The 23,823-nt window shown below is 45.7% G+C and overlaps 2 protein-coding genes across 2 annotated transcripts in view; both read right to left on the bottom strand.

Annotated features, from left to right (window-relative positions):
* The window catches only part of ARK2C (arkadia (RNF111) C-terminal like ring finger ubiquitin ligase 2C), a 46,472-nt gene extending 44,147 nt beyond the window's left edge, over window positions 1-2,325 (bottom strand). The window contains exon 1 of the mRNA XM_067315505.1: window positions 2,215-2,325. Within this exon, the coding sequence (XP_067171606.1) occupies window positions 2,215-2,275 (61 nt within the window). The 5' untranslated portion in view covers window positions 2,276-2,325. The remainder of the gene's footprint in view (window positions 1-2,214) is intronic.
* Window positions 2,326-12,294: 9,969 nt separating this feature from the next.
* Window positions 12,295-23,823, bottom strand: part of ARK2N (arkadia (RNF111) N-terminal like PKA signaling regulator 2N) — a 46,000-nt gene continuing 34,471 nt past the window's right edge. Inside the window, exons 4-5 of the mRNA XM_067316466.1 lie at window positions 19,156-19,282; window positions 12,295-15,391 (exon numbers count right to left, since the gene is read on the bottom strand). Of these exons, the coding sequence (XP_067172567.1) occupies window positions 15,202-15,391; window positions 19,156-19,282 (317 nt within the window). The 3' untranslated portion in view covers window positions 12,295-15,201. The remainder of the gene's footprint in view (window positions 15,392-19,155; window positions 19,283-23,823) is intronic.

The raw sequence follows: 23,823 nt of genomic DNA, 5'->3' as shown, positions 1-23,823 counted from the left end.
ATTTACATCTTGCTAAGCAAATGGGCCAGTTAAAAATAATTCCCCCCCCCCCCCCCCACCGCCCCAACCCATGCACCCGGAGGATGCGCCTCTCCTGAGCAGCCCGGCAGCAGAACGGATGTGCGATGGTGCAACGGGGATGAAATGAGCACCAGCCCCCCGCTAAAATACCTACTTATCCCGGCCGATTAATCGGGGGGGGGGGGGTGTTATACACTTTTTTTTTTTTTTTTTTTTGCTCTTCTCTCGCAAAACAGCATTGTACATAGGCACGATGGCAATACAGGATGCGCATCTACAGAGTATGTATACACAGACTAACGCTGGTGGTGGATATGGGACCGCAAAGAAATATTAAAAGCCCCCATACCTGCGATGCTGGAGGATATGGGGGGGGGGGGGCGGGAAAAAAATCCATTCGCTCAAAACCTCACGATGGGGAAAGCGAGGTGGGGAAGGGGGTGGGGTGGGGGGAGGTGGAAGGGGGGGGGAAAAATCTAAAACAGCAGGATACGACAATAAATGGGAGAACAGCAATAGAAAAAGCACACTAGGTTAATAGAGGAAAAACTAGTTTCTTTATTGAGAAGATCGTATATTAGTATTAGTGGAGTCGTGTGTAACAATGTCGTCATGCACACAATACAAGAAGGCAAGGCCCACCATGCCATGGAAGGGCAACAGAACAAAAGCGGCGTACACGGAGCAGATGTACAGGCTACAGCACATTACATTTCAGCAGGGTAATGTCTCTACGGAAGAGCTTTACATCGGCAACTAGGTAATGTAAAAAAACTCTCTTTTTTTTTTTTTTTTTTTAAATACAGACCATGCTTTAGTTTTAGTACAAGAAAAAAAGGTGGAGGTACACAACCAAAGGATAAATCTGATACAGGGGGGGAAAAAAAACAAAACAAAAAAACAAACAAAAAAAATATATTTTTTTAACCCATGGAATAAGACCAGGAAGTAATTTGGCACAGCAGAGAAAAAAAAAATGTTATCCCTGTTTAATGGAAACTCATTTTGCCAGTAGTCTGGCTCTCTTGTTGAGAGCAGATTGATTTTTTTTATTTATTTTTTTTGGGGGGGGGAAGGGGGCGGATTTGGGCAGCGGGGCGACGCAGGCGGGGGCCGGCTGCGGTACCCCGGCTTTGCGCCGGTGCTCGCTGCCCCTTCCCTTCGGCCACAGAGCCCCTTCTCCAACTCTTCAGTATTATTTTTTATTTTATTTTTAATTTTTTTTTGCAATAAGGCATATTGCACTTAATTGCAGCGTTTCCCCACACACACACTTTTTTTTTAATGTAATTGAATTAAGGCAAATTGCACTTAATTGCAGAATTCTTCCCCCCCTTTATTTTTTTTTTAATTAATTATGACAAATTGCACTTCGCTACCGAATTTTTGCCCCCCTTTGGTGAATTATGCCAATTTGCACTTCGTTGAAGAATTTTGCCCCCCCCCCTTTTTTTTTTTTTTTTTAAACGAAACATGCCAAATCGCCCTTAATTACGGATTTCCCCTCCACACCCCTCCCCACTTTTTAAATTTATTATTTTTTTGGCCAGGATTGACCCCAATTTGGCCGCCGGGGCCCGCCCCCCCCTCCATTGCAAACCCCCCCCCCCCCCCGGCGGATGCTGCACCCCGGCGACTAAAGCAAAATGAATCCACTTAACAGGAATTTACAGTGCAATGTACTCGGCTACACAAGATGAGGATACAAAAATGGCTGTTATCGGCTAGGGCTACGCTGGAAGGGGCTGGCGGCTACGCTACGGCGGGGGGGAAAGGGGGCGGCGGGCGGGGGGGGGGGAAAGAGTTAAAAATAAGACGGGGCTAAAAGCGGGGTCGGGCGCGGAGCGCGGCTGGGGGCTTCGCAAGCGGGGCGGGCGCGGGGCTGCGCCGGGGCGGGCAAAAAACGAGGAGGGAAGCCAAAAAAACCACAAAAATTAAAAAAATTGAAAATAATTAAAAAAGGGATTAATCGCTTGGGGGCGAGGGGAGCGGCATAAAAAATTAAATTTTTTTTTTTTCGATTTTATTTCTCTGTTCTCTCTCCGTGGTGGTGGTGGGGGGGGGGACGCGGACCCCGCGGCCGGGCGGGGCGGCGATGCGAGCGGCGGCCGGGCCCCCCCCCACCGCACCGCACCGCACCGCGAGCAGCGGCCCCGGGACGCGAACCCGCGGCCCCCGCGCACGCCGCGGTACCTCTGTTGCGCACGGAGCCGAAGACGGGCAGCACCAGGTAGCCGACGTGCACCAGGACCATGCTGCGGCCTTTGTGGCGCGCGCGGGCGGCGGCCCGGCTCGGTCCCGCCGGCCCCTCCGACGCTCGAATGGGAGCCGGGCGCAGCCGCCGCGCACACAAAGGCGACCGCGGCCAATGGGCGCGCGCCGCGGCCGCCGAGCCCCGCCCCGCCGCCGAGCCCCGGCCAATGGGCGGCGCGCAGAGAGCGGGGAGGGAGGGAGGGGGGGTGGGCGCGCTGTGGCGCCGCCGTGCGGGGAGCCCGGCCGCAGGGGCGCACGCGCGGGCGCACGCGCGGGCGCGGGACCGGGCGCGCGGGCACGAGTGCGCGTGCGTGTGTCTGCACCTGCACACGCGTGTGCACCTGCACACGCGCACACCTGCACACACGTGCACCTGCGCAAATGTACACCTGCACACGCATGTGCACCTGCACACGTGCACAACTGCACATGCCTGTGCACACCTGCACACGCATGTGCACATGCACACGCACGCACCTGCACACACGTGCACCTGCGCAAATGTACACCTGCACACGCATGTGCACCTGCACACGTGCACAACTGCACATGCCTCTGCACACCTGCACACGCATGTGCACATGCACACGCACGCACCTGCACACACGTGCACCTGCGCAAATGTACACCTGCACACGCATGTGCACCTGCACACGTGCACAACTGCACATGCCTCTGCACACCTGCACACGCATGTGCACCTGCACATGCACACACCTGCACACACGTACACCTGCGCAAATGTACACCTGCACATGCATGTGCACCTGCACACGTGCACAACTGCACATGCCTGTGCACACCTGCACACGCATGTGCACCTGCACATGCACACACCTGCACATGCATGTGCACCTGCACATGTGCACACCTACACATGCCTGTGCACACCTGCACACGCATGTGCACCTTCACACATGTGCACACCTGCACATGCATGTGCACCTGCACACACGTACACCTGCACATGCATGTGCACCTGCACATACATACACCTGCATACATGAATGCCTGCACATGTGTTCCTGCACACATGTACACTGTACATGAATGTACACCTGCACATATGCACCTGCACACATGCACATACATGCGCACCAGCACACATGTACACCTGCACACATGTAGGCCTGCACACAGGTACACAGGTGCACAAGTGTGTACCTGCACACACACTTGTACCTGCACACATATACCTGTGTGCACACATGTACACCTGCAGACATGTACACCTGCACACACATGTACATCGGTGTATGTACATGTGTGCACCTGTACCCACATACACCTGCACACTAGTATGCCTGCACATGTGTATACCTGCACACACATACACCTGCATGCATGTACACCTGCACAAGCATGTACATCTGAACTCACATGTGCACTGACACACACATGTACATCTGCAGACATGTACACCTGCACATATGTACATCTGCACATGGATGTGCACTTATGCACATCTGCACACATGTACACTTGCATGCACATAGCCACATGCACACACGTGTACACCTGTACACACACACCGGCACACCTGCACACACACCTGCACATGCACACACAGAGGCCCACATACCTGCACACCTGTGCCTGCACACGAACAAGCACACAGGCATGCACACAGGCACACATATGAAGTGCGTTGGCACACATGCATGCATGCACTAGAGGCACATGTATGTGTACCCGTGCACACACATGCACTCACACAGGCACAAGCGTGTGCACACAAATGCACACACCCACACACGTGTGCACACAGCCACATGCACACACACATGCATGCACGCAGCCGTGGCTACACACAGATGAGCCTATGCACACATGCACACACACACACAGAGGGACGCGCAGAGGGATGGTTTTTTCGCAATTTCGAATTTGCCGCTTTGACGAAGCCCCGTGGGCGCCGGCAGCGAACAGGCCCGCGAGGATCGCGGGAAGGGGCCGTGGGACACACAATAGCCTATTGTCCCACCGCCCCAGTTAGGCCGGGAACTGATTAATTGAGAACTGATTAATTGGTGCATGGAGGCCGGATGAGCTGGTGCATCGGGGTGGCCCTGAAGTGGCTCCGGGCAACCCCGGAGGGGACGCGTGATCCTGGGGCCAAATAACCCCGCGGGTTTCTTTGGAGCAGCAGCTGAGGACACAACCGAAAAACAATAATAATGAAGTTCTGGCCATTCACGTTTATTCAGCGATCTGCAAAATTTCATGGGCAAGAGCTGGGTGAGAATGCTTTGCCTGAGTCCCCAAATTCAGGGTTTTTTTTTGTTAATTGGCTAAAGGATGAAACCACCGTGACGTGCCGCTTCTTGGGCCTGGAAAGCCTTTCCAGCGTGATGCCAAGGGAAGGCTTCTCACGGCCCTTTACACCATTGCCGGTGCTTTTCCCTTATTTTCTCTATGGTTTTTGCCACCTGCTTTTGCCCCAGCCGGCGCCGCTGCCCTGCAGCAGTTGGGAACCGCTTTAATCCGCGCTTAACTCTATCCGCGGCGCCCAGCTGGGAGATTTAGGCGGGCGGCAGGCTCGTAACCGAGATGCGCTGCGGATTTGCTCCTCTGGATTATTTTTATTTTATTTTTATTTTATTTTTTGCCCCGATCGGGATTAAAAGGGGGCAGTTTGCCACCTGGAGCTGCTTAACCCTTTCCCTGCGGGCGCTGCCGACGCCGGGACCCGGCCCGGCTGCGGAAGCACCTGCCGCCAAACCGGGCTCGTTTCACGCAAAAGCCGTTTGCTCAAAAGCCTCGGATGCCCAGCACACTTCGAAACGCCCCCAAAGCCCCCATTTCCCTTAAAATTAGCCCTCTACTTCCTCCGAGCCGGCACACAGCTGGCGTTTAAGGGCCCGGCTGCGCGTTTGCAATGATTTCCTTACAGTTAATTCACAGCACCTGCGCAACAGCCCGGACCAAGAAATCTCCACTCCCCCCAAACCCCGACGTCTGACCCCCCGCCACGCTCCCAGACCGGACTCAAACACGAACATATCGAAACTCCCCATGAAAGGGATCACTTCAAGCCGCTCGTTTTGGACCGTTTTGCTAGAAACGGAGCTGTTTTGTTGCAACTAACTTTATCCCCCGTTTGAATTTCATACAGCGTTCCGCAACCTAATGCAAAATTTATTTTTCACGCGTCGCGGCGGCTGCAAAATAAACGCCGGCAGCGTTTCCTTGGGCGCCGGAGCCGCTGCACACGTCTGTCCGTCCGTCCGTCCCGCGTCTTCCCGCAGGCTCCTTGCGGCTTCTCCCCCGCGATGGCTCGGGGAGGCGAGCGCGAGGTTTCCAGCGAAATCCTCCGCTGGAAACGAAAAGCCAGCCCTCTCCTGGCGACCCTCCTTATTGCAACTTTAACCCCCCCCCCCCCCCGGGATTTCTGCCCGCAGTCAAAGCTATTGCCGCGCTTGTATTTGTTAGAGCCGCCCGTCGCTCTGCCCGGTCGGACCTGTGGGGGATGAAGTCCCACGGCGTTTTCAATTTAATTTAATTTAATTTCGGCGGCCAAAGCGCCCTGCAGAGGGCTGTCCGGCCCCTGTCCCCCCCCCCCCCCCGGGCTGCACGTCGCCGTGGGAAGTACCAAGAAGTGGATTTAATCCGGCAAAGATCCGGCGGCGAGAAGTGTTTCGGGGCGGTAACGGCTCTGCAGGGCCGGCGGGCGCCGCTTTTGCCTTTTTTCCTTGTTTTATTATTATTATTATTATTTTTAGGAAAGCATCCCCGCTGCCCGCCGTTTGCCGGCGGCTTCCCCGCACCTCGGGGGGCGGCGGCGGCGGCGGCGGCCCGGAGCCCGTGCGTCCGCCTCTGGTGCCATCTAGCGCCTTTCCCGGCGCCGCTCCCGGACTTTGGGAGCTGGAAACGTCGGTGGCCGGAGGTGCTGCGAGCGCCGCATGTTAAATCCCAGTGTCCATGGAAGGGGGGGGGGGTTGCCTCCCTTTCCGGCCTGGGATCCCTTAAGATCCTAGTAACGGTGACAAAAAAGCGCCGGGCTGGACCGCTGGGACATCTTCAACTCGCTTCCAGCCGTGCGAGTCTATGCAAGACACCTGCCGTGAGCTGCCTTTTGAAGATATCCCTCTTTTCCATCGAGGCAGTGGGGAAAAGCAGCTCGGACAGCTGAGCTCCGCAAATACGAGCCCCACTCTTCACGTCCCAGGTGGCAGGAGTGGGTCGAGCTTGTCTGCGCTCGGGTAGGGAAATGAGAAACTAAGGGCAAAACCGTTGTTCGTGGCGCTGATCGTTTCCAGGAGCTGAGAAATGAGTCACGTCCTGCTACGAAGCACAGTAACATACTGCTCTCCATCACTTGACTACCCGTCATCAGACCGGGAAGCAGCCATCTCTTGATTTCTACCTTAAAAAGCAGCCACCAGCCCCAATATTCAGCCACCAGGCACCGCTCCTGGGTTCTTCTGGGGTTGGTGACCAGGTGCTGCTTCCAGGTGTCTTTTGTGTCCTTCAGGAGCTGACAGTGACTGTGGCCTTTATCTCCCCATCCTGTCCCACCTCTGCGGGTCATTAAGGTTTACTCAGTGTTTTGTCTCCTCATCTGGGTGTCTGAAATCTCCCGTTACCCTCCCACCACTGTCTCTTAATGGCTTGCATCTGCCTTGTGTTTTGGTTGCTTTTGTTTCCACCTGGGTGTAGGCAGTCCCTTGCTTTAAGTTGTCCCACAAAGCTGCAGGCAGATGTGCTGTGACTTCGTGACCTGCTCACTTGGGTGCCATCAACACTTGCCCTTCTTGTATCCCTTTGTCTGTCCTTCCTCCTCCTGCTTCCACCATGGATGTGGCCTGCCGTCACCTGGGACCACACATCTCCACTCCAATGTGCCTGAGTGAGCACTTGACAACTTATGAAGCGACATAAATTGAGAGGCTGAGCCCCAGTATTACCAAATGAGAAATCTGTGGAGCAGAGAAGCAGGATATTCACCCCAAGGGTGACCTGCCGTGGTCCCACAAATTGCAGCACCTGCACCCTGGTCACTGCAGGTGGACAGCAGACTTCAAAGCCCAGGGGGAACCCAGAGCCTGAGTCTGGACTTTCAGCTCCACATGAGCCAAGGCCAGCCTTAATTCCCAGTTCCTGACCTAGGAATAGCATGCAGTGGGCATAACGATGGAAAAAAGTGAATTTAGAGCAATATTGAGGGGTTTGTGACTTCCTACGGCATTAGTAGGGCAGCATGCTGTTCCTCATCACTTAATCATGTCCCAGGCGTGACAGCTCAGGGCCCAAGGTGGTGACATGGGCGTGAGTCCAGAACGGGAGTCCAAGAGCTGCACTAGGGCTATCTGATGCTCTTCACCGAGGTTATATCGGGCAGCCCGTGTAGGTAAACTGGGGCTTAAGGTTGGTGGCAGTGGTGTTGGTTTGCGATTTCAACAGCCTGTGTGGCCAGCAGGTTTTAAGGAGACATGCTGGAGGGAGTTAAATGAATCGTGCCGTGCCAGTTTACCTGTACGCTTGCTAAAGCTTTGCTTGCGAATATGGCCCTGAGAAACCTCCAAGGCAAAATAATACATCAGCATTGGTACAAAAACTCTGCTTCGCTGGCCTGGTGATGGTCATGTTGTCAACACTATGTCTGACACCGCTGATTCACATAATTGTGAGCAGCTCCACAAGGAAGCACCTTGCAAGACCTTTGGCTTGCCCATGGAAGGACACACCGTAGGAAAAAGACACAGCGTCTTCAATTATTTAAGGGAAGGCATCTGCTTACTCTCTCCAGTCTAAGTAATGCATGATAATTTGAGCACCTTCACACCTTCTCTGAAGCCTACAGACACCAAAAAGCTTTAGGTGATTTAGGTGTTCAGATAAAGGGCTGTTGCTCTCTCAGGGAGCGGTGAAGTGGCTGGTTATTTACTATCTTCTGGGGTTGCTGGACAAAACATCCAAAAATAAACATGTCAAAACATGGACAAACACGGTAAGCATATACAGCACTTCCCACAGTGCTCCCAGCCCCTGGCCACCAGCTGCTCTGGCTTTTCCCAAGCCCGACCTGATTTCTAAGCATTCGGTGACTCTCAGTGCTTGTTTTTTACTTCATTTCAAGGAGAATTGGACCTGCAAGAACAAACCTCCAGCAGTTTGTGAGGCTGGCTTGGAAAAGCACAGAAACGCAGGTGTTTCTCCAAACTGTTTCTCCTATGTCTGCTCAGCTGCCAGAACTTTGTCCAGATAATTTCTTGCTCTTACATTTCAAGACCCACCAGGTGCTTTAAGACGCACCAGGTGCTTTAAGACCAAAACAGTTCTCTGAAGACTTCTGCTCTCCCACAAACTGCAAGTGATTTCCGACCGTTGCCTCTTATCTGATATTCAGCGATGTCCACGTTCACTCCAGCAGTGCGAGAGGCAACCTTTCTGCTCAGGGGGTCGGGGACCTCCTCCAGAAGATGCAAAGTTGCAGGAGCAGTCAAGAAGTCACCTACCAATGAATTACAGCTCCCCCTAGACACCTGTCCATGGGACCCGCAGGCTCCTTTGCTGGGGAGCAAGAGCCAACCCCAAATGCTCAGCAGAACCATCCATTTGCCCAAATCTATTCATCAGCCCCCACCGCTGTTTCATTACAGACTTTCTCACGGTGCCCTTCCCTGCTAGCAGAGGTCTCGGATGGACTGTTGCAACTCTGAGCAATACGGAAATGAGGATGAGGCATCTTCTCCGGGAGATGTTGCTAACAGGGAGAAGGAGAACGAAAGCCTGGCAAAGGAGGCAGCTTCCAGCCTGTCACCGCATCCTGCAGAGCATCGTCGTGCAGATGACAGAAACCATTAGAGCTGCAAAACGCTGGCAGAACTGAGGCATTAGCGAGACGTCAGAAAACCGATCTGGGGTGTTCAGCGGCTGATTTGTAACCGGCGCAGGTCCTGCGAGGGGTATTTTTACTCGGTGGTTTTGTGCGCGGCCCAGGGAAAGCATGAATAAATGGACTCAAATGGGTAGTGTAATCATGTGGAAAAGCAGTAAAATTACACTTTCAGGAACCTCTGTCATATCCTGCACCACGTAAGATGAGCTATGAGTAAGAACACAGCACACGGTATGTATGAGAGCAACACAGTTCCTATTAGGGTCTTAAAAGCATCCGTCCAGCCCTGCCTCCCCTGGCAGGAAAGGTCCTCTTTGGGTTTATAGACTAACGGGAGCACTGCCAGAACGTAACGCAGCGGGTTAAAAACTTCCTGCGTACCCAGAACTGCAGGCTGGGAATTCCCGCGCCTTCCCGTTTCCAAACGGCAGCTTCACCTCGAGGTCCAGACTGGGGTGATCCAAAGGGCTGTAACTGTAACCATGGGGGAAACTGGGGTATTTCAGGATGCAGGCAATTAAATGCACCCGGGGGGACTGCGCTAGATGTTGGAGTTCCTATAGAGAGATCAGCTTTGAAACTAAGTGAATTTAACATTTTCATGAGTGACCTTGGCACGTAAAGTTGGTGTTTTCTACTAAAAATTGCTGATCACCCAGACTTGTGCAGCCCTGTCAATACGGGAAGAACTGGATGAGCCTGGAGGAACTGGAGCGATAGACATGACACGGAGTTTGATAACATCAAGTTGGAGATGCACACAGCAACCTGGCAAAAGAGACACAGAGGAAAGGTTTGGGGGCCCTTATTGGGCCAGCCAAAAGCTATCAGCGCCACAAAGCCATGGACAAGGCAAGTGAGATCCTCTGCTCTATCAGACGAGGCATTTTGTTAGAGCCAGTGTAGAGGACACCCACTGTAGAAGGTGCTGGTCAGACTCCAGCGGTTCTGCTTTCAATTTGCATCATCTACAGCCACTAAAAATGAATTTGACCAAGAACGGGCAGAGAGAGAAGTGGCTACAGCCTTCGGGGGAGTGGAGCACCCCTTCTTTGAAGAGAAGACTGAAAGGCTTCCATCTGTTTAGGCTTAGCAAAAGGAGGAATGAGAGAAGATACGATTGCTGATAATTAATCTGCCCTAACTCACCTTCCCCCAGGCGCGGCCCATAGCCGGGCTGCTGGGAGCTCGCTAACGGGCTTTCATACCCCACTGCATGGCGTTTAGCCAGGTGGACCCCGTGTGGTGGCCCTGTGACCTTGTGGGGTATTTTTTCCCCACGAGAGCTGTGTTGTAGCTCACCATAGCAGCATTTTTACAGCATGAGACCAGCTGCATCCGCCCGGGTTTCTAGGGAAATAGCGGGCTCATGGCAAAAGCAAGCCTGGGTGCCAACAAGCTGCCGACCCACAGCTCTGATCCGAAAGGTGTTCCCCATCCACGGGCTCACGCTGCGGGGAGCGCAACCCAGCTTCCTTTCGGATGAAATGAAGGCCAAAGACGCACCCCTGCTGTTCACGGGCATCTGTTGCAGAAGTGCATTTACACCTTGATAAGCTCACCGGGATCAGGATATAGACCTGGGGCTTCGGACTCCTCGGCCACTGCTTAGCTCCAGTAAAAGGAGGCCGCTCACCTTATGCCCACCGAAGATCAAGTTAGATGCAGGACTTGTCCCTCACAAGTTTGCATTTTGCAGGAGTGCTGCTCCTTGCCTTCGCAGAGAGAGGGGAAATTTCAGCTCCAGCCCTGTGATGCCCTGGAGAGAAAGCTCCAGCAAGGTGACATTCACAAACTATGGCCCTAAAAAGGAGGGGGAAAAAGAAGTAATATTGCAGAAAGTGGAGGTGGTGCATTCAAAAGATGCTGAATTTACAGATCCTCCAGGGAACTGGACAACTACTCCACTTACTAAAACCCTTTCAGTTCCCATTTCAAGACAGACGAACTATATTTTCAGCCAAGAAATTAATCTGCTTTCCAACGATTTCACTGAGAAAAGCAACATAAATCAAAGCTGCTTGGCAAGCTTTTGGCAGTTCTCATCCAACCCCAGAAATGACGGTTCCCACCAAGCTAAGTGGCGACATAAAACAAACTAGTCTGAGCCACGAGGGATGCGTTAGGCGACTAAGGAGAAATTTTAAGCATTCAATACCTGTATGTTGAAGTCCAAACGCTCAGAGTACCTCTTGGTGGTGGAGAAAAAAGATTTTGGGGATATGTCAGCTCTCTTTTTTCCACATCTGCAAACAGCTGTTCTCCCTCAGCTGGTGATATTCATGAAATGAATTTTTGAGTCCTGCATCCGTGTCCAGAACAACAACCAGGCCCCTAATTTGTATTTTCAAGATTCGCAAAAGCCAAGAACTCAATGGGGCTGAAAATTCAACCAACTTCCCTCCCATTTTCCATCTTGATATTTAAAATAAATGGATAAATGTCTCTCCTTTTTCACACTACTGAGAGCCTTCTCATCCGATAAAAATACCGGAACTAAATCAAGCTCCCCTCTCCACAGGACAAGCTGAAAAAGTAATTTTTTTTTTGGTTTGTTTTTCTTCCTACTGCCATATTAGCTACAAGAAGACTGGAAGGCAACGGGGCACTAAGTTTAGCATGACGCAAGTATGCTTACCGTCACTCTCTTCATCTGAAGCAATAAATCCCCTGGCATAGTTTGGTGGTTCCCCAAACCCTGTTCAGTGCGGCACCACCTCTTGTGGCCTGCGAGGACCTGGCAAGCGCTCCATACCTGGTCTACCCATCCATTTTAAATGCAGAAACAGCGGTGAGGAGGCCGCGTGGGCGCCCGAAGGGATGTTTTCCGTGTGAAGACAGCGACTGCAGAGAAACCGTCTCGCTAGAAGTGCTCTCTGCAGGGTGCGATGGACGGTGGCCTCGCATCACTGCCACCTGCGTATCCGCTGGCACCCCCCACCAGCACTATAATCAGAAATATTGTCCTTGCCCTGGTCTGGGAGATAAAAGAAAGCTTTTGTGCTCTGGAAATCACGTTTACATTCTAGACGTTCAAAATAAACACATTTCAGAGGGGAGTAACGCTGAATTTGGATAGTTTTAACCCCATCGTGGAGCTTAAATGGTTTATTTTAGAAACATGACCAACAGCAGCATAGTGAAGGAAAATGGAATAAAAAATCCCAAACAAGATGATATTGTTTAAATAATACACTCTATTTTATTTTGTCTTAAAATAGTTTAACCTTTATGCTACAGACTTGTTTCAAAAAACAGAAGGTCTCATCTTGCACCAAAAATATATATATTTATATATATATATAACACTCTGTTTTATTATTATTTTTTTCTCCAAAGACCATTAAATACTAGCTGGAAAATGAGAACTAAATAATGAGTGTCAAGAATCAAATTTCATAACTAGAGCCGCACATTTTAAACATTTACGGTCTAAGCGATGATTCGTCTTCACTACCGAAGAGTCCAAGTTCAAAACTCCAGCAACACAGGAACTGCTCGACCATGAAGAGCTTGAGCCAATGCACACCGAAGTCAATGGAAAGCCCTGCATCAACTCCAATGGATTTTGGATCAGGCCCCAAGTGCATTGGTTCGTAGCCATACAACGGCTAACATTTCACTTTCCTGCTGAGGAGAGCAAAACTGTCCAGGCACCTTTTGCTCTCTTAAAAAAAAAAAACAAAAAACCAACCAACAAACAAAACAAAAAAAAAGTAAAACAAAAACACAGAAATATTTCTTAGCTATCCAGTGATTGTGGTTTTCGGATCACTACCCTTTCAAAATTTGTTAGGGATAAAAGAAAATATGTAGTGTTTTAAATAAAAGAAAACCTGCCTCAGACTACAATACATGAATCGTTTAAACAAACACAGTGCACAATTGGAGGAAGTTTGGTTAGGACGCAGTCATTTTTTATATATATATATACATGGAAGTCACATCATATACAAACTGGAAAAACAAAAAAACCTCCAAAAAACAAACAAAAAACCCCCCCCCCACCCCAGATAGTTAGTTTGCATTCTGAACGGAAGGACTACAAATGGGTCCCTGCAGCTTTCTTCAGAACTGATCTTTTCGAAAGGCTTCATGAAACAGCAAAAAGCAGCCACACGAAATCACTGCTCCGAAGTTAACTTAGAGCGCGCGCGCGCGCGCTAGTCCACTGAGACGACGGCTGACCTGCGTGATTAGCAAACGAGGAGAAAAGATCAACAGCCACTACTGACACGGCGTCCCGCTACTCCAGGCTCTTCCCTACTGCCGGGAGCACGGATTCCGTTCGCTCCGCTCCCTCTCGCCCCCAAAAAGAGAAGAAATCGGTCGCTAGAAGCACCACGTACATTTTCCGGTCATGCAATACACTTATCACAGTTTGATGTTTTAGAAAGCTTTAAAGTGGAATATAAAACCCTTAACTAATTGTTCTTTAAAGTGCAGGCATAACCTCTCTGCTTATTAAGGAAAAAGCTGTTTGTTACTACCTATACCACCACAGTTAGTGGTTTGGTTTTTGTTTTATTCAAGTTACACGATAACAAAATTATTATTTTTTTTTTTTGCCAACAGAGAAAAATTTTGGAAACCAAATAAATCTAGAAACCAGCCAGCACTAAAGCAAAACAGGACTTCTCATGTCCTGTCTACCCCCTGTCCAGCCTTAAATGGCAAAAATCTGATGACAGAGCTGTATAAAATTTCCATTAAAAACATCTGAATACAAAGGACTAATTTAATTGCACAATAGACATTTAAAGTGAACATCATCTCGCTTTTTAGTCTTTGGTTTTTGCCTTGAGAAAGCCTCAAAATGACAGATTAAGGGCCAGGAAATTCAATATACACTACAGAAACTCATGACCACTCAGGTAAGTAGTTCCACTGATTTCAGTGTTGTAAATATTCCGGTAGAAAGCGTTTCCTGGATCATAACCTAAAAAGCAATTCCAAAACTAGGATAAGAGACATGACCTAAAGCCAGGAAGATGGTGCAGATCTAGTTAAAAAAAAGAAAAAAAGAAAAAAAAAGATTACAAACTTAGGCCCTGATCCTGCAACGTCCTTTAGGGCAGAGTTTTAAGCATCTGAATGGCCCCACCAGTTTCAGGGAACTGCCAGAGCTTAACGCTACTCGTCTGCTAAAGTGCTTTGCCAGACGGGGGCTTTACAAGTTTTTTGAGACGGTCAGTGAAGCAAATAAGCAAACAGTAGAAATGAGGACTTTGAGCAACATGTTTTGTTTCTCTCCCTCCCCTGCCCCAGGCAAGATTGAGATATACGTAAAATTCAGCTATATTTAAGACGGGAGAGGGATGCTGGGCCTTTGTATTACTTCCCATTTTCTTGTGCTTTTGCAATCACCAGCTGCTAGTAAGTCACTACTATTATGAACCTGTAACAAGCTGTGGGAAATGATCAGTGAAACACAGTAGTCAAGCAGACAGAAGACTCAGCACTGAAAAGAGTGTAAACTATAAATTATATTGAAAATAAAAATCCTTTAATTAAAAGCTGTTCAGTGCATATGTTATGGGCCTTTTGTATTACAGACAGTCCCTCCTGCTGGTAACGTAACCAAATCAACTTGGGTATAAATACTCTCGGCCCAGTTTTCGGAAGTGTTGAATACCCCCAGCTCCACTGAAATCAGTGAGGACACAGCATTTCTCAAAATCACTGATGCGCACACAGCAAAACACTAACTTCTACAAACAAACCCAATATACTGGTAAATTAAAAAAATGTTTTGAAGTTGGAGGTGAGAAAAGGGTGGGAGAGCAGAACTTTATGCACGATTATTTCTTCAGATTAACACACACAAAAAATTAGTAGCTGTAGATGTGTTTTAAATTTGGAGCTATTGGGTTTTAATTCTGGGAAGAATCCTCCTTCGAGGAGGTAAAAAAAAAAAATGTTTAAAATTATGTTGAAATTACACTACATTCTTAGGGAAACAAAAATCTTCATGAGTTTGAATTTCATAATGCCAGGAATAGGGCTTCTGAAGCTGAAGCTATACCAATGGACTTGTGTGCCACGAAGGGGAGAAGGGACGGGGGCAAGAACACAGTGACACCGCATTACAGTAGATATTTGCGCCTGGTATCCTCGTCCAGAGTGAGGTCTACTACTTCTGGGGGCGAAGACCAATTCTGCTGGGGAGTCACAGCTGTCCATGATTGCGTTTGCTGAGCGTTAATGTACTGTGAGCCTGAGCCATGCTTCCAGGAAGACACACTCTGAATCACACCTCCCCGAGGATGCACACACCTGTAGCAAGGCAAAAAGCAAAACGGATTAAAGCTACTATTCACTTCGGGCACAAGATTCTTTTTTTTTTTTTTAAACCACTTATTATTATTATTTTTTTAAAACCACTCTTGCATCTTGTTAACATGTCCCTCTCCAAAATTTCCTCGGGGCTTTTCCATTTGTAGAGTCGATGACAATTTAAACACCTAGTGATCTGCACGTTCACCAGTAAGAAAGCTGAGGCTAAACTTAAGTTTATATTGTTTTTTTTGTGTGTGTGTGTTTTGCCTTTTTTTTTTTTTTTTTAAGAACTTAATTTTGCCAGTGGGTGTAAAGTAATGCTCCTTATGAAATGTGTGCATGGCTCCCAAGGATCTTGAAGAAGTCTGCCCCATCATGTGCAGTGCCATGCACTATTCAGAAGGTTTTCCGCTAGTAATTTTACCCACTGGACTTTAAAAAACAGAAAAAAATGAAGTGACAAAATCTTGAGGAGATAAAGAGAAAAGATATATTTTTATATGGAATTAAAACCATGTTAAAATAAGGACATAATGCTACTTTCAGTACAGTAATTACAAGAGCCATCTTGTACCTACATTATTACAGCTATTACACTTGATTTTTCCTTGGTCATCTTAACTCAAAAATTACAAACATTGGGAAATGCTCACCGTATATCAGTACAGCCCCACTTCAGCAGAACATTTAAGCTTTCGGTAATTATAGTCAATGAGACTAAATCATGTATTTAAAGATAAGCATACACTCAAGTGCCTTGCTGAACTGAGGTACACGTCTACTTATTTGCACAGCATTTTTACTTGTTACATTGATAACGGATATGTGACAAGCGAGTACAAAATAATAGTAATTAGAAAAAAACAAAATGAAAGAAAGATTAATTTTGTTATACGATGGACTGATGACAGGAATTTAGTGGAGTCTTTAAGACTGTCACTCCCTTCACAGCTGGAAATCTTAAACAAGTGCTAGTAAAGCTTTACACCCAGTGCTCCAAAAATGGTTTTGCTCTTGTAAGCACTGGTGGCACCTGCAGCTGCTCCTGGCTGCATACGCGAGCAGGAGACGTTTGGCTGCTGGTAACCTTTCCCACCTCCTTGTGACGGCACGTGTAACTGCATTTCACAAACCAGAGCTTTCTACACTGGTCAAGTGTTCCTGACATTTACATTACTTTTTTTTTTTTTTTTTTAATTCTAGGTGGTATAATTTAGTTGCTCCAGACCTATTTAGGTTATGGTCATCTCTCGTCTCTTGTTGGAGATGGTTTCATGAAACAGAATGAAAAATCTCATTCTCCAAGCTCTAACGTATTGGGATAAAACTGTCACATTTCCTTCTCAGATATGCTATTTCATTTTGAATGTGCTCTTCAGAACGACTTTTCTATTACTCCTTCAGTCTTAAAATACATACTGAAAACAGCTACCTACAAAAAATGCATAATAAGAGACTGGAACTCTAACAAATGTAGGGATTTCTTTTAAAACTTTAAGAAGAAATACCTGTAAGCATAACTGACAAGAAAAGATTGTAACCAAAGTAAACTATATATGACACTTAGGTTATATATGGTCCGTTATTCTGATAGAGAACAGTCCTCTCAATGCTTATGCAAAGCTAATACTAACTTTTCTCCCTGAAGATGACAAAAAGTAGTCTACAAATTTCCTCATAGAAATGATACCTCGCAAAAATAAAAGTGTATATCCTCAAACAAGTCACACAAGCAGCCAAGAGCAAAACGTTCAATCAAACATTAGCTTAGGGAACATGCTTTCCAACCTGTAACTAAGGGGAAGATATCAAGTAAAGGCAATAATAAAACAAAAGGAAAAACAGGAGAAACAGAGGAGGACTGTTTTATACACATGCATGATAAAAAAAGTCTACAGGACAAAAATTAAAACAAACTGCAAAATATGATTTGGTGTCCTAAGTAAATGCCAAATAAGATTCTAATGATGAGAAACACCACCAATTCACTAGCAATCTGAAAAACTACAAATCATAGACAAACTCGAGCTTCACAACTCACACCAATCCAACAACGATATGAAATATGGAGCACGGTAAAAAAAAAAAAAAATAGTGTGAGCAAAAAAACTGAATCCAAACATCATACTAACTAAGCATGCAAAAATACTGATCAAAAACCTAAACCTTGTCCAAACGACAACCCTGTCAGAAGCCCATCAATACTTCATAACTGCAAGCCTAGACCTGCAAGAGAAATAAAATTCTAAATAGGATTCAAGCAACCAAAACGTGCAAGTATTCATCGGAACCAACAAGAATTGGTCTTTGATAGGTGGCAGAGTGGTTACACGAGCCAAGGTGAGCACAACAAGGAAAGTGTGCTGCAAGAACAAAGCGTTACATGCCTGTCTTTGCCGAAAAGCATGAATTATCATTGCCATGCAAATAGCTCCGTATCCACTACAACTAATTTTAAACAGCAACTGTACATTTATTTAACATTCCCATTGTTGTACATGTTAAATATTATTGAGGCAATCAGCATGGAAAGTTTTTTGTAAGGGGGACCTCAAGCAGAAGGGATGTGTGTGTATAGTGCTGGACACACGCAAACTAGTAATGGAGGACAAGTCAACCGTACTTATCATTAGGACAAAGACTGTGTAAGCACCGGGTCTGCTGGATAAACAGCCAGGAGGGCTCTTTCCTAAGAAGTTAATATTCTTCCAAAAGAGTCAGTCATGGAATGACTTTCAGTATTCTAAAAGTTAAGACCAAGTCTCTCTTCCTTCAGCACCTTAAAATGTCTTTTTTCACATCCAACGGGACTGGGCTTAGGTCCTGCACGCCTTTTTTCCTTTCCTCAAGACAGACATGATGAAGGAACAGCGAGAGAAAGCTCTGCTCCTTGCCCCTCAAGCCCCTTTTCCTCCTCCGAACACCCATCAGGCAGCGGACTAGTTTTAGATAGTTTGTGTGTTTACAGTAACAACTGTTTTTACTTTATGAATTCAACTCTCCACACTATATGAAAATGCTAGTCTTGTTCAACTGTTTCATCATACCTTATACCAAGGAAAGACCATAGACTAACGATGAAAAGAGACATCAAAACATGCCTATCTAGAATAAGCGCTGAAGCAGAGCTGGGCAGCTATCGGAATTTGAGAAACCTCCAGCTTCCTTATCTACCTCCTCTTCCTGATCTGCCTTCTCTTCCTTATCCCTGATCTAGTTCGGGGATTTGAACCATCTTGTATCTTGAGATAAAACTAAGATTCATAAGGATGTATTTTTAGGCTAAAGGTGCTATCTTATCATATTAGCCACTGCAAAATTCATAGTATTTTTACTCCTAGGGCAACTGATTAATTAAATGAATTGGAAAGTATTTAAATACTTAAAGTAGGTGAATATTTTGAAAAGAAACAAGAACCAATGCAAATATTTTCATTTATGTGTTTATATATAAATTTGGTATCTGATTTCAATATTGTATATATTTAGCCTTTTACTTTTTGATATTAAACCACAAGCTGAATCTAAATACATACAAAGATGATAATAATTCTAAAGAAAAACACTTTTTGACATTACCATGACCAGCAGAATAGGAAGAGAAGTGCAACATTTGCTACCTTTTGCACATCAGCCATGAAGGAATAACAGTACTACTGAAAGCCAGCAGGTTTTTTTTTTGTTAATTTTAGCAATATATGTATTCTGATAAAATTAAAAAATATATTTAAATTGAAAAAGGAAGAAAAACGAATTCATACCTGGCATGTTCCTGAACTCCAACAATCTCTACTTCGCTATCAGAAGAGGCGATATTAATTTCTTCATTGATCTGGGCATTACCAGAAGAGGTTTTGTCACTTGCGAGGAATCCTGGATCCAAATGACCTATAGATCGGGAAAATGCAAATACAGACCAGGTATACCAGCTTAAATGACTCAGAAATCAGCTGTGAAAGGCATTTCTCAAACTAACCAAAAAAATAAAAAACTAAGATCGGAAAATCTTATTAGATCATCCTATCCAACCCTCAGTGTGCATAAGACAGCCTGATACATGATAATCACTGCATTTATCCAATCTCAATAGCTCTAGTGATGGTCTAGATCTCAACAGCCCAACTACTGTGTCAAGAACAACTCTGCTTTAGCTGTAATTAGTCTTCGAGCTGTTGTTTTACAATAATGCTAAGACTTAAACTGTTCCTAAACATCTTTGAAATAGAGCAATGTGACAAACTACTGTCAATAAATCAAACCCAATGATATTGTGACAAACAAAGTCTACAGAATGGATGGAAACATCACACAAACTAAGGGAAAAGAAAGTCCTGTTGTCTCAGCATCATTATTTTTCTAAACCAGAAGAAGCAAGTCAATGAAAAAAACAACAAAACTATGAGTTTCCGTCACACTGTTCCACACATCTGACAGTCCAAAGCCAGCCATGTCTCCTGCAACCAGACTAAGACTCTTCTGCCAACCAAACTTTTCTGCCTGCAGAATTGCTGGTACCATCTTCCAGGAAGAAGTCTTAGATGACAAAAACCCTGTAGGTTTACGAGCTGACTGCAATGTTTCAAGATCTTTAGTGCAACCCTGAATTCCCTCACCAGGAATTTACCCTAGGCCTTCAGTTCATTACTTAGTTGGCAGGTGTCTCCCAGGCACCAGAGGAGGGTGGCACAGGGAATATCGCGGTAACGTGCCCATTAGGCCATACTAATGAGTTGAATGGTCTGTCACACAAAAAGACAGTTTCTGAATAAAAACTGTCTTCGAGTGACTACAAAGACTGAACAGTATGATACAATCCGCCATATCAAGACCACCAGTGCAACCTCAGCCCCATCCAGCGCAGATGACAAGTAAGGCTACGTGGAGATCTAGGGAATGAACCGATGAATCTAGAGAATGAGCACCAATCTCAGTGCTGTCCTCATCATGAAAATCAGCAGCCTAACTGGAAACTAGTCTTAGCAGGGAGAACAGGTCCAAAAACTAGACTTACCTTATTCAAAAAGGTTCTCTTTCTAATGGAAATAAGTAGGATATACAGACAAACTTAGGAAGCTGGTAAGTCTGTTTTTTTCCAAGATGCTGAGGAGGATTTTGGTTAAGGGGATACTTGCAATTAGCACTAAATTGATTTACATTTCCTTAAGGTGAAATACGATGTTAAATAAGAGGCAGTAGCATCATATTCATGTCACACTGCTCTAATATTATTACAAGTACCCCTAGAGAATTTAAATAATACAGGCATGACAAAGGACTGTTTTGAATTATACATGCCACGTACAGAAATAGCCCATTTAGGAATTCTTCTTGAAATATCTATTTTTCATAAGCTCTATATACAGCAGAGTTGTTCTTTTCTTACAGTTACTCAATGACTATCCAATTAATCGGTTTGTCCAGCAAAAACTCCTTTCTAAAAACTCTGAGGGAGTGCTGCAGGTTTTACTGCTAGTACTGCTAAGAAAGTACTTAATTGCAATTAGTGAAGACACATTGTGAAATATTAAATAATACTTGCACAAAACCCACAAAACACACAGAATGATTATTTATTTTACACAAAATAAACTATTTCAACGCTTTGACCTGTTGTCTCTCTTTAGTAGTAATGGAGAAGCTGGGAAGCCTTGAAGAAGATGAGACTACCTTTGGAAACAACTAGCACAGCTGCATTACACAGGGGAAGAATCATTTTTAGAGCATGAAAAATTAAGTGGACATATTATACATATCTAGTTTGATTGGACACCTCCTCAAAGATAAGAGGAGGAAGATGCAGTAATGATCTATAGCATTTCAAAACTGTGAAAACATGCAGAACTGATTATACCCCAGGGTAGAGGACAAGAGGACACAGAAAGAAGAAATTAATTTAGGAAAAGTGCCAGGAAAACATTCTAATGACTGCTTAAAGTATTCAGAAAAAATGAAGGCAAAAAAAAGGGATAGAGACCATACTGTACACTCACTAGTTTTGGAAAGCGAAGGCCCTTGCCACAGTATCTCAGCAGGGCTAGAAAGGGAAGGAAAGTTGTGTGCTGTGATGCACAAGAAGGAGGGCTTGCCACCTCCCCAGACAAAAAAATCTGTTAGCTGAACTTAAAATGAATAATAGCCAAGATGGACTTTTCCTAACATCACAGTTCAGCTGAACATTTTGTGACTGTTAGAAAGTCCCCAAATGGGCTACATATATTTCTTAAATAGAAGCAGTCGGGCACACTTGTGAAGCATGAAATGGAAGTGCTCAAAGGCTTTGATTCAAGTGCTGGTGATGCAAAGTGGGCAATTTATGTGATTACTACCCCCAGCGATCCACATCGCCCCACTCCCGAATCTTCCTGCTGCTACAGCACCGGCAGCAAAACAGTAACAGTCCTTGGCTGCTTCCCATTTACTGCTCACTGATTCACACAAGCCGATACTGGTATCGGTCTGCCTTCATACGCTGGCTGTTGTGACCACAGAGCAGATGTACCACCATGCTAGATGCAGATACTAGCAGATGTACCACCTCCGCTAGACACGTGGTGATGTAGAGCAGAAGGGCAAAGCTAAGAGGCTCTTAAACAGCCCCAGGCTGAATCCCCAGTGCTGCAAGCGAGAGCCCAGAGAGAGCAGTATGTTACCACAGTTTTATTACCGTTAAAGGTCAGACAACAAAAAGGAAGTCAGCAGTAGAGAAACCATGATTAGCAAAGTAAATATTACAACCGGTAGTTCAGCGTAAATCCGGATTATAGCATACAGATTGATATGCAGCCTCTGCCCATACAAATTTCATGCCTAGTAACCTGCCTAGGCTGTTATTTTCTTTGCACTACTATCTTTGGACTAGATGACACCCAAAGATGACGTTTTGTTTATCCTCTAACATCAGAACTTGCAAAAAAGCCCAAAACATTTGCCCATCCACAAAGATTTGATAGTGTGCCCTAGTAAGATTTTTCACTTAGATAATGCTTACGTTATTTTATTTTTTTTCCCATGTGAATACATCACTGAAAGTCTGCTAAACTAGATGCTGGTTTATGATTAAGGGGGAACAAGATGCAAGATTTGAAAACTATGCTTTCCTAGTCATGGTAAGGAAAGGTCAGCACTGACATATGTTACAGAGTCAGAAGTGTACTGAACGTATGAAGCTCCAGGGCCAGATGTTGACAGGAGGAAAACGAGATTCATCCTTTTAGAAGATGAGACAGCCCCAACACCAGGAAGGAGTTCATTGGGACAAGCCCCCATAGGTTCAGGGATAAAGAAGTGTCATGAAGTTTTCTAGGTTTCTTTTACCTGGCAAGCCCTCCCTTGCAACAGGTAGGCTGCTTGGATATGGCTGGAGGAAGGAAAAATAAATTTCCAACACGTCATTGTAGTCATAAGAGGAAAGCAGAAGGAAGCCTGTCACTTTTTATTTCTTTACATTCCTTTCTTTCTACTAAAGTATCAGACCATTAATGCTATATAATAAAGTCAATTTCAGCTGTTTTAATAATTTAATAAAGCATTTAATAAAGCAGTGGGCTTGTTAGGGGTCAAACGGCTAACTGACTATTAATTAGCTGCTATCCAGCTAACGATACCAGTGAGCTTAGAAAACATAGGACAGTTTAGGAAAGACTGGAAGATTGTATCCAGCCAAAGATCATAGTGAAAACAGTATCACAGAGACTCTTACAGTCATATAATGGACGTTCCACCATATAACGGTGGAATACCTCTTAAGAATTATTATAGTCCCCCCTCCTCTTTTTTTTTTTTTTTTAATATTCTTTGAGCACAGAAAGCCTCTACCAATTAGCCCAGGTCATAACAAGAAATCTTTAACTTTTAGCTTCTTAAAAGTAAAAAAAATAATATGCCCTCAGGAGGATATTTTCACCACAGCACAAACAACATATCTTCTCATTTTTAAAGGCTTTATCGAGGCTAGTTAATCCAAAATCCCAAATAATATTCATACTCGCTGATACCAGTCGATAGGAAATATTCCCCCCTAACTCTCTGTATCCAAAACACAGTAGCATTTCATGTTGTTAACTCGTTTGTTAGTGAAGAGTTGCAAGTATTAGATGGAGCTGAAAAATTTTTGAGGTATATGCACTTTGAATCCTTCCACAATGATCCTGCTCTTGCTTTTTTAAAACTAAACAACTTTGCTGTCTCTTGATGCTAAGCCCTCTGACCAGCACCTTTTCGCCCTTCATATCTGATGCTGGTATGCCCAGTCTTCTACAGTATGTTAGAAATGCAGATGGCATGAGACGATAATTGATGTTTGCATTTTAAGGAAATAAAAAGACAAACAAGAGAGACAAAAAAGACAAATACACAGACAACTGAAATAATTAAAGTGAGGTTATGACTGCATTATTTACTGGTATTTCGATCGGTTTGCTAGCTGAGGG

Source organism: Apteryx mantelli, chromosome Z (genome assembly GCF_036417845.1).
Source record: "Apteryx mantelli isolate bAptMan1 chromosome Z, bAptMan1.hap1, whole genome shotgun sequence".
In the NCBI taxonomy this organism is placed as follows: domain Eukaryota; kingdom Metazoa; phylum Chordata; class Aves; order Apterygiformes; family Apterygidae; genus Apteryx; species Apteryx mantelli.
This window is presented reverse-complemented; position numbering and strand designations above follow the sequence as displayed.